Consider the following 12,048-nt stretch of genomic DNA (forward strand, 5'->3'; position numbering starts at 1 on the left):
TTTCCCCCGTCGATATTTGAACGTACAGAGCCCAGTTTATTTAATCAGAAATGGTTTAGCTTCAAATGCATTGCGAATATGGAAACATGTTGATTTGTGATGAATGAGAGCGGTACGTGAGGCCATACATTCAGTTTCTCTTTACATTAGGTTTTGGATTGTTTCTAGCTATTCTGGGCTTGGCTGCTTTCCTGTGCATAATAGGCTATATTTTATATATATATATATATATATATATATATATATATATATATATATATATATATATATATATATATATATATATACTATATTTTGCTTCAATAATATGGTGTGTAATCTGTGTACAGAGTCCAGTCATCGTAACAAACGTTCATAGTCACGGCAAGAAGGAGGCGGGAACCGACGAACATTCAAACTAAACTTTAATAATACAATATACCTAAAAGAGCGCGACAGCCCCTTCACGTGGACGACTGTCGCACACAAACAGAACCAAAACCCCAAATAAAGTCCGAGCCTGGTCCTCTCTCGTCCAACACTGTCATCAGTCCTTCCTCCGAAGCTCCGGGACTCGATACCGGCTCCGTTCCCTCGGCTCTCGTCACACAGTGTTTACATTAAGCGCTTTACTGTGTCATAAAACCGTGCCATCCAACTATCCATTTAACAGAAGTGAAAAGGAGCAACTTATTATTAACTTACTGTAGGTTTTACTTAACATGTATACAATTATTTTACGTATTTTGTTGGTTAAAATGAATGGTATTTAATTTGGAATGCTGTCCTTTTAAGACTTCAATGCATTAAATACTGACACACGTTCAGTTTTCACCCACCTGTTCACGTTCACTTAATCCATAACCGACTGTATTTACGAGAGATAGGCTACTCTACTACACAAAACACATCTGGACTGTTGTGTGTGTGTGTTTGAGCTCTGAGAACTGATCGCTGCTTCGCGTTTTATTAGTCTATCCATCCACTGCAGATGTTACCGAGAATAGATACACCATCGGCCCTTATCTGATCGCAATCCAATGACAGTGAGCACATTCTGAAGGACAATAGCCTATAGGATGCACTTTGAATGTCCAAAAGTCTCAAATAACATTATAGTCCAGTCTCGTCTAGTTAACGGAAAAGCTGCATACATTTCGTCATAATTTCATCATCAGATATTATTTTTAGCTCATCAGCGACTTGTCTTAGTCACATAAACAATGTTCATTAACGAACATTTTTCGTCGTTGTCTTCGTTAACGAAATGAACACTGCCAGCGGTGTAAATATTCCAGCTAAAAGTGTACTTAAGTGTAGTAAACCGAGGAAAGCCTTTAATGCAGCAGGAGACCTTGCCATGATCCTCCTCCTCAGAGTTTCTCTCTGGTTCAGTGAAAACACTGACTAAATTGACCAAAATATTCTTCTTTAAAACCATTTATATTTACTGCAATGTCTTTGAAATAGTTTACAATAAAGCAGCCAAACTACAATTAAATTTCACTGTAACTTTAAAAATAATGACTGTTATTGTGAAAATGTTGCCCATTACAAAATAAATGAGATGATTCTGTAACACATAATATAGTTATTAGGTTATAGTCATGCTCCATTTAATGCAGGCTCATCACGTGCTAGTTGAAGTGTTAAGGAGGTCTAACCAATCAGTTTTGTTTAAATACCCAAATATAAATACACGAGTGTACATCATATTTCACAACTACAATCAGTCCTGATGTGACAGTTTCATGTAACCTTTGGACAAACACCAGATTCAGTGCATGCTCAGTAAAAGATTATAATAAATTTAATATGACATCCTGAAGGTCAAAAGAGGTCAAAGGGCCTTCACTGAACATAGGACCTGGTCTTTTTATCCGAGACAGTTTCATCTGTGTTTTTCCCCGTTCAGTGTGTTTTTGCTTTGGTTGAAGAATCAGATCTGTGAGGGATATTGTCCTCCTTCATAAACAGACATGGCTGTGATGAGTGGTTTACTGTTATTATGATGGTTTATCATTGTGTGTCTGTCATATTTAACTGCTGTGTCTCTCTTGTTTTTATGTGTGAAAGATGATTAAACACTGCAAACATCCCCAGTGTTAGGCTTTCATTTCTGATCAATAACACAGTAACCTGAGTCACAGGACTCCCGCTTGTCTTCTCCTCACACACACATGCACGCATGCGCACTCCTTTCCCAGAAGGCCTGGCTCTTTCATGTCTTACAAATCTTTATCATAGCTCTGTGATGGTCAGGGTATGGAGATGACTGTTTGGGTGCGGCTGAAATATTTCACAATGTCTCAGTACAGCAGGAAGGAAATACTAGTGTGGGTGAAATAGTTTCTACAGGTGTGTGTGTTCTCTGATTCTCTGTGACAGTGATCATGAGTGTGTGAATGTGTCAGTCCTCGCTCAGGTTCTCTGGATCTCAGTGATGTTCATCTGGAAACCCACACTAAACCCACGTGGACCCCATGTGAGTTGGTCATTTGGGGCCCTATGGGGATTTTCTGTGGGTTATAGTTACAACATCGAGTGATATCTTCAAATCGTATTGGCGTTTTAATAACGCTCTGTTGCGAGATCGTACGTTTGTACATCTATTTGATTTCTTTTGGAGAGCTTGGAGAGAGAGAAAGACTGAGTCAGTGGTGGGACATTGGGAAAATCAATATTCAGTCTTTTTGCCAACAGTATGTAAAAAAATTATACAAAAGAAATTCAGAAGAAAATTGAACAGTTGTAACAAGAAATTATGAGATTGAATAGCTTCATAAGTGAAAGCGGTGGAACAAGTGTGGATCTGCTTGAACGATACATTTTTCCTGAAAAATTTGCATGAAGAAAGAGATCAAGGAAAAATAGTACAACAAAGGTTTACTCAGCTCAACAACATGGACTCTTTAACATCATTCTGTTTTGCTTTAGAGAAAAAAGTTCAGGACAAGGAATCAATCAGTCATCTCAAATTATCAAATGGAAGAGAGACAACAGATAAGAGAGAAATTACTTCACAAGTTTGGTCCTTTTATGAAGAACTGTATAGTGCTGAACCTTGTGATTCTGAAGCGACAGATGATTTTCTGACTGGACCTCTGAAGGAAGAGGAGAAGACGCTATTAGAAAAGCCACTTTCACTTGAAGAGATGAGGGAGGCTGTGGGACGATCATTTTGTAATGTATCGGATACTGTTTTTCACATTCTTTTCAGACTGCTATAGAATTGAACTTCTTCTGTATCTCGTAGAAAATATATTTAGAGGTTTTGGTTGGAATTTTTCAAAAGTATTTATTTTTGGGGTTAAATATATAAAGTCTCAAAGTGAGTCCTGCACCTTCTCCAATGTTTTCATTGGTCAAGCAAAGTTAACCATTTGGAAAGCATATCAAATTTAAAATGAAGATAAAATAATTAATATAATAGAATTATTCAAAGCTTTGGTAGAATACAGTGTTAAAATAAAAGTATGAATTTTATCAAATGAAAAAAAGAATTAAGCAATTAATGCAAATTTTATTTTTGTGAATGATGATGATAAGTTAGTGTTTCAGTGGTACTGCTGAAATTTGAAAAATGAATAAAAATACATTATTTATTACTCATTGTTATTAATGGAAATTGATGATAATTGTATAATATGATAGAAAAATAAAAGTGGATAAAGTCTCTCTCTCTCTCTCTCTCTCTCGCAGTCTAAAACCAGCAGCTTCTGCACCAACATCCTTCAGCTCTATCTAAATATCTAGCTGTAACACGTTTTTAACGGCCTCTTTTATTTTCAGAAATAGTTTCACTTTAACATTTAAACTTGTAATAGATTGTGTGGAGTGATGTTTGGTTCAGTCTTTGTAAGGTTTTTGATCCTTTTTTTTCGAATAAATCCTAATTTCTGCTTAACTTTAAACAAGTGTAGACACAGTTTGGATCTCATGCAGTCTTTATTAATCTCTAAACACATTCTCACATGATAACTTGCACCATGATAAACTTGTGATGCACAACTCTAAACACAAGAAAAACAAAAGTGAAGCACAACTTCAACACAGCTGTCATTATTCACATAAAACAACCCAAAACTGTTCACTGTTTCTAAATATGTGAATGTACAAAACATAAACCAGTTGAGAGTGCATCCGTCAATCTGAGGGGTTCAGAAGTCAACACTGCTGTGATAGACTGTGTTCTTGTGTGTGGAAGGACAGAGACAGCACAAAGAGTTCACCCTAATCTGAGCAGATTCACTGTGGACACTAGAAGCAGCTCAAAAGAAGAGAGGAAGAGAATCTTGTGTAGAATCACAAGAGTAGTACTGGCCCGTGTGCACCCTCTCACAGCTGCATCCGCCTCAACAGAGGGGATTTCCAGTGAACGTGTGTGTGAGTGTGTGTGTGTGTTTAAGAGAGAGAGAGAGAGAGAGAGACTATGGCCATGGAGGCCGTCCATGAACTCCAGCCTGTCCCATCACGGCTATTCCCCAGTTAAGCCCAGGACCGGTTCCAGTTCCACCTGCTCCGCCCTGGTCCCCGGCCACTCCACTTCCACATGGGCCTGGCCCTCCATCGCTCCACCTGTTCAGCCTCTGCTCCACCGTCCTCCTAGATTGCTTAGAGCGTCTGGAAGCCGCGGTCTCGATCATCAGCAGGAGTGCCCAGCAGCGGTCTCCATCCAGGTACTGACCAGCTCAGCCCTGCTTAGCTTCAGTGGGTGACCAGTGTCGGGCTGCAGGGTGATATGGCTGCTGATATAATTGTCATTATCTAATTTTGCTTTATTCATTTCTCCACACACATTCAAACAGAGCGTTCTGATGAAGTGATCAAAACAGGACAGAAAATACCCTATTACTTCTGAATGATGATGTGTTTTTTTGTTTTATTTCAAGAATCACATTATAAGTGGACCTCAGATAACAGTACAAAATAAAAACCAAAGGCGTCTGATGAGCGCGACAAACATGTGAAAGTATTAATAATCAAACACTAGTTACATTTTAAAATGCTGCTATTATAAAAGTGATAAAGGAATAATAATTTGTGATAAATCTGTTTAAGGGGGTTTTATGCACTAAGCTGTTGTGTTTGTGAACACTGAATGTCACTAAAATGTCAGTGAAGTGCTGTCTTCACCTTATGAAAACTAGAGGGTCTTTCAGAACTTTCCAAAATCCTTGGCTGTTGTTCGGTCCGATGCTTGTGATGGCCGCTACGGGCGCGCTCCGTGATGGCCGGTACGCACAATTGCCAGGTGTCCGTGATGGCAGATAGGGGTACGCGCCCGGTGCTCGTGATGGCCGGTCCGGGCGCGCTCCCGGTGCTCGTGATGGTCGGGTCCGGGCCCGCTGCTCGTGAAGGCCGCTATGGGCGCGCTCTCGGTGTTCGTGATAGCCGGTCCGGGCGCGCTCCCGGTGCTCGTGATGGTCGGGTCCGGGCCCGCTGCTCGTGATGGCCGCTATGGGCGCGCTCCCGGTGTTCGTGATAGCCGGTCCGGGCGCGCTCCCGGTGCTCGTGATGGTCGGGTCCGGGCCCGCTGCTCGTGATGGCCGCTATGGGCGCGCTCTCGGTGTTCGTGATAGCCGGTCCGGGCGCGCTCCCGGTGCTCGTGATGGTCGGGTCCGGGCTCGCTGCTCGTGATGGCCGCTACCGGCGCGCTCCCGGTGCTCGTGATGGTCGGGTCCGGGCTCGCTGCTCGTGATGGCCGCTACGTGCGCGCTCCCGGTGTCCGTGATAGCCAGTACGCATAATTGCCAGGTGTCCGTGATGGCAGATAGGGGTACGCGCCCGGTGCTCGTGATGGCCGGTCCGGGCGCGCTCTCGGTGCTCGTGATAGCCGGTCCGGGCGCGCTCCCGGTGCTCGTGATGGTCAGTCCGGGCGCGCTGCTCGTGATGGCCGCTACGGGCGCGCTCCCGGTGTCCGTGATGGCCGGTACGCACAATTGCCAGGTGTCCGTGATGGCAGATAGGGGTACGCGCCCGGTGCTCGTGATGGTCGTGTCCGGGCCCGCTGCTCGTGATGGCCGCTATGGGTGCGCTCCCGGTGTCCGTGATGGCCGGTACGGGCGCGCTCCCGTTGTCCGTGATGGCCAGTACGCACAATTGCCAGGTGTCTGTGATGGCAGATAGGGGTACGCGCCCGGTGCTCGTGATAGCCGGTCCGGGCGCGCTCTCGGTGCTCGTGATGGTCGTGTCCGGGCCCGCTGCTCGTGATGGCCGCTATGGGCGCGCTCCCGTCTCCACCGCATAGTCTCCACCGCGCGCAGCTGCAGGAACTGAAGCTTAAACGCTTATTGAACGCACACACACGCACGCACGCACACACACACACACACACACTCACACATTTCTTCTTCATTCACACAGCACCAAGGAAGCATGCCTACATGATGAAACCCACAGGTATCACATTTCTTTATAAATGGTCTATATGTAAAATGAAATGTTCATATCAGCCCTAAAATGTCCGTTTATTTTATCACCAGTGCCTTTTATAACTACATGAGTTGTTTCACTTTCATTTTGTTACAAAACCGTATGAGAAACTAATCTGTTTAAAAGACTGTTTTATATTATTGCCCTCCCCATGTACCAAAGTCATAATTTCTAAGCTTGACATATATCGATAATAAATGATATTGATTATTCTTGACTGGCTGCTCTGTAGAAATCTCACGTTCACACTTCTCTGTGACACGAGTTTCAAGTGCATGTGAGGTTTTCATTGCACTTCTCTTTATCACTCTTTTGTTGTTTAAATACATTTAACAATCAAATAACTACAATTAAAAGCACAGAGATTATACATAAATATGGACAGAGCTGATAAAACATGTCTGCAGTCAACTTGTTTTATCTGTATGTACCTGCACGTAGAAATGTTTAAGCTAGATGGACAAAAATATTTGGGATATATGACCCTTAATATATTTGAGGGGTGAGAACCAGAAGGGTGTTACAATTTGGGTCAAATGAGGATAGGCATCTTATATATATATATATATATATATATATATATATATATATATATATATATATATATATATAGATAGATAGATAGATAGATAGATAGATAGATAGATAGATAGATATACGGTTTAAATCTCATATGAAAGCCCTTGAGTTCGTTCTACTACCAAAATGACACAAAATGACATATACTAAACCAGCATGTGCTAAACGGGTGTAACTGCACACACACTTTGTGCGCTGAGAAATGTATTGTGGGTAAAGCGTGTGGAAAGCACTTGAGTCATAATGGCTGACACCACATGTGAGCCAGGTTGGTAGGGTAGTAAATAACTTACATTCTGATTTAATGTCCCTAGTGAAAAAATAAATTCACTAAAATGTATTTGAAATGCATTTATTTATTTACATTTTGTGCTTAATGCACTTTAATTATAAGAAAGTAGTGCTGAAGTCTAACTAAAGATGTACTGAAGTATATTTGATTGTGCTAAAGTAAAACTATTTCATGCACACTTTAAATATCTTGTACTTAAAGACCAAGATTATACAATCTTCATCAACAGTGACATTAAAACACATTTTAGGCTTAATATTCAGAAAAGTGGTAGTCCAAATAAAGTGTAATTATATTTTTATATCACTAAGTCAATATCACTTGAGCAATATGCCAGTAAATATATTAATAGATTTGAATTATACTTAGTATGGAAAAATGCATTTAAAATATGTCACTTTTTTCCAAAAGTGTCGAGACCGAGTTCAAATGAGAGAAAAAAAAGGATCCTCTTCAAGACCACATACTTAACTACTGATAATGTTTGTGATGCGAGAGAAAGCATATCTCCTATTCTAAGAAAACAATTTGACATTATTATTTGTAATGATCAAAAAGCATGTGCAAAGTAACCACTCTGTAGGACAGGGGTCTCCAAACTACATCCTGGATGGCCAATGTCCTGCAGAGTTTACCTCCAGCTGACCTTAACACACCTGGAAGATTAGTGTGTCTAGAGCTTGATTAGCTGGTTGTGTTTAATTAGGGATGGAGCTATTAAAATCACTAAACACAGACTCGCATAAAGAGCGTAATGAAAATTTGCGCATTGAATTAATTCAGTCATATTCAAATGATCACTAAACGTTTGTCATGACATCTTTCTGCTTGCATGATAAATATTATTAAAAAAATTCATAATTAGTTTAGTTTAACACAACATTCTTGTTCAGTGATAACTACGAAAAAAAAGATAAAAAGTCATAACGTTCTTCTCAAGTAACTGTATGACGTCAGAATGCAGATACGAAACGTTGTGATTGTTACAGATACAAATACTGGCTATTACATGAAAATTGTAATATGTCATGTCACAATTATATATATATATATATAATACGTTTTTAAAATTATTGCATAAGTCTAAACAAATAAGCATTTATTAAAAAAAAACTATTCAATGTGTTTTCATTTACAATAGCATGAACCACGAGTAGTCGAATAACTCGCTGTTTTTTATCATTTTTTTAATCGACTATTAGAAATCAGTAGTCTTGCAACCCCTATACTGTACAACATTAATAAGTATTTTATTATTGTGATGGGTAATTTTAAGGCTATCTAGGTGTAGACGTAAATAAAACACAATCTAACAGGTAGAAAGTTTAATTAGAAACATATAAACTTTCAGAACACAGTAAGTGCAACACTGCTCATGCACATCCTTCCCCTTAACAAAATTAAAGCTAAGCCAAGATGGAAAAACAGATGATCATAGCTGTACAAGGATAGCCATTTTTTAAATGAATTTATCAGCAGAGCTGCTGCAAGGGATGTTTAGTGCTGGAATCCATTTATCCTTTGCTTAAACTTCCTTAAACTCATCCGTTTAAATTATATTGACATTTAAAGTTCTGCATAATTAAGGGCGTGGCCACTTGAGTGACGGGGATTGCATAGCGCTAGGTGGGCGTGGCTTCAGCAACCAGCTCCCGCCTTTTTGCCCATTTTCGATTGTCCGAGAGAGTCGCGTGGTGACGCACTGCCAAGATGGCGACGGCCCGCTCTGCACACTTTGAGCTTCAAAAACAGACTTGAGGGGTCTATGGGTGTCGTCATGTCCATGTTTTTATACAGTCTATGGGTGCACCTAGCGTTTACCACACGTTGGCGAGTCCAATGACCAAGTCCGAAACAAGTCCTAGACGATAGAAAAATGTCTCCAATCCGGTGTTATGCCCATTTTCGACCCCCTGGTAAATTATTACGCCCTCGTGGAAATCGCTATCTGATTACCTAATCATAACCCCGCCCCTAATTTTAACCCCTCCCCCACACCTAACCCTAAACCTAACAATACAAGGGGGGTAATAATCTGGCAGGGTGTCAGAATTGGACTTCTGGTTCTCACCCCTCGATATACACTTTATATATTAATTATATCTGAACTAGGGCCGGGATTCGATTAAATTTTTTTTTTTTTTTGTATTAATCGAAATTAATCGCATTTTAATCGCATATAAATATTTGACCTGAGAACAGTGACCAGTATTTTTTTTTTCACATGGTTTTATAGTATACCATTGAATAATGACTGAATACATAAGCTTAAGCAACAAAATATTGTTTATTTTTGTTCAACCAAGTCTAGCAAACCAGTGCAATTTTTGCCATTAAGTGTATCAATAGCATATTTAGAAACAATTTAGAAATAGTACATTTCAGAAATTCAGGAAGCTTATAGGTGCTGGAACCTTCTGTAAAGTGTTTTTTAAGTAAAACACAATACTGTCAATTACATTCAGAACATTGGAAACACTGACTATTAGAAAACATCTCTCTGTTGCTTCAGAGCCCATAACATACTCAAGTCCAACTCTTAATAACCTTGGCCAAAACAATAAAGAGTTCAACATAAACTGTAGCACCAACAAAATAATACATAGTTCAACATAAAGTGTAAAGTCCACGCTAGCTGCTATATGTTTTGCGTTGAGGTGATACTTGAGGCTCGATGTGCTGCGGTGATATGCGAACACTAGTTGGTGCTTCAGTATAATCGGTCCGCCGAAACAAATCCAGTGAGAAACGTTCCGCGGTGCAAAAATAAGTTATTAAAAATGCGGGATTTTTTTCTGTAATTAATTAATCTTAGTTAACACGTTATTTTTGTGTAATTAATTAATCTCAATTAACGCGTTAAAGTCCCTGTCCTAATTTAAACACACGTTTATGTTTGAAAATAACCATCAAGCATTAGTCATTCACTTCAGAAACAGAAGAACTCATAAGAGATCTTAGGGCCTTAGGCCTCGTGTTCTTCAACAAACACATCTGACTCAATCAAAAACTTTGACTCAACATGGTTTTATCGATTTGAGTCAATGAGCTGCTGTTGAGGTCCAACGTCTTTTCAAGACGTCTTCTTGTGGACCTCCTTCCCTGTTCTCTTCACTCCCCTGGAAGCAATTAATTCTGTAGCAAAGTCCTCCCATATGTTTTAGTTTTCCTTATATGTATGGTGTCCTTTAAATCTGCTGCTGTTAAACAGAAAACTGAAGCACAAACTACAGGAGCTTCACACAGTCTGGATAAATGAATACTGTTTGAAAAGCACTCAAATCTCTTACAGGACGATGAAGACTCAGACGTCAGGAGTCAGAGAAGATCATCAGCTGAAGACAGGTGAAAGAGACGGAGGATGAAACAGAGAAACATGTTACTCGCTGATACCAGAGGTGAGCTTAAGATGAATTACAGTTTTTTTTCAGTCGCTAACAAGCATTTGTCCAAGCAGTTGTCACATTTTCAAAACTCTAAACACAATTAGCACAGCATCTTTCTATTGTGGCCATACCATTCACACATTTCATGTCGTTTTCACACAATATGGAGTCATTGAACACATTTCCACAATGCTTACATTTTCTGAACAGACAAGCTATACATCCCAACAAAATTATGGATTGTTTTTGTAGTATTTACAAATGTTAACACACAACATCCCACAATAGCAAAAACAATGTTCCAAACCTTAGATACAGTATAAAAACCTCTGTTTCTGCAATGACTTCAGTTCAAAAACAATATATCTTAGCTGATTTATGTTTTGTAAATTGGGCCAACCACAACTGATTCCAATCTGGCTTAGACTCAATGGCAGGGCTTATTTTTTAGACAATAAACTTATACAATAAAAGGAGGACTTTGAAGAGTGATGTTTTTGGAAACAGAAACAGAAAATGAGAAACACTGTAATGTATGGACGAGGAAGAGTAAGAGCAAAGGGCCAAGGGAGAAGAGCAGGAGCAGTGAGAGGAGCAGGAGCAGTGAGAGATTCAGTGAGAAGAGCAGGAAAAGTGAGAGGAGCAGGAGCAGTGAGAGATTCAGTGAGAAGAGCAGGAAAAGTGAGAGGAGCAGGAGCAGTGGTAGATGCAGTGAGAGGAGCAGGAGCAGTGAGAGAAGCAGGAGCAGTGGTAGATGCAGTGAGAGGAGCAGTAGCAGTGAGAGGAGCAGGAGCAGTGGTAGATGCAGTGAGAGGAGCAGTAGCAGTGAGAGGAGCAGGAGCAGTGAGAGGAGCAGGAGAAGGGAGCAGGAGCAGTTAGAGGAGCAAGAGCAGTGAGAGGAGCAGTAAGAGGAGCAGTGAGAGGAGCAGGAGCAGTGAGAGGAGCAAGAGCAGTGAGAGGAGCAGTAAGAGGAGCAGTGAGAGGAGCAGGAGCAGTGAGAGGAGCAGGAGCAGTGGGAGGAGCAGGAGCAGTGAGAGGAGCAGGAGCAGTGAGAGGAGCAGTGAGAGGAGCAGGAGAAGTGAGAGGAGCAGGAGCAGTGAGAGGAGCAGTGAGAGGAGCAGGAGCAGTGAGAGGAGCAGTGAGAGGAGCAGTGAGAGGAGCAGGAGAAGTGAGAGGAGCAGGAGCAGTGAGAGGAGCAGTGAGAGGAGCAGGAGCAGTGAGAGGATCAGTGAGAGGAGCAGGAGAAGTGAGAGGAGCAGTGAGCGGAGCAGGAGCAGTGAGAGATGCAGTGAGAGGAGCAGGAGCAGTGAGAGGAGCAGGAGAAGTGAGAGGAGCAGTGAGAGGAGCAGGAGCAGTGAGAGGAGCAGTGAGAGGAGC

At 41.0% G+C, this 12,048-nt stretch overlaps 1 protein-coding gene across 2 annotated transcripts in view; it reads left to right on the forward strand.

The window, feature by feature from the left end:
* Positions 1-6,299: 6,299 nt before the first annotated feature.
* The window catches only part of LOC113082589 (GTPase IMAP family member 7-like), a 10,802-nt gene continuing 5,053 nt past the window's right edge, over positions 6,300-12,048 (forward strand). For both annotated transcript variants that reach the window (XR_003282773.1, XM_026254166.1), the window contains exons 1-2: positions 6,300-6,381; positions 10,578-10,683. Coding sequence is in view for 1 of the 2 variants with exons in the window: in XM_026254166.1 (XP_026109951.1) it covers positions 10,647-10,683 (37 nt within the window). In the remaining variant the exon portion in view is untranslated. The remainder of the gene's footprint in view (positions 6,382-10,577; positions 10,684-12,048) is intronic.

Source organism: Carassius auratus, unplaced genomic scaffold (assembly GCF_003368295.1).
Source record: "Carassius auratus strain Wakin unplaced genomic scaffold, ASM336829v1 scaf_tig00036521, whole genome shotgun sequence".
Lineage (NCBI taxonomy): Eukaryota > Metazoa > Chordata > Actinopteri > Cypriniformes > Cyprinidae > Carassius > Carassius auratus.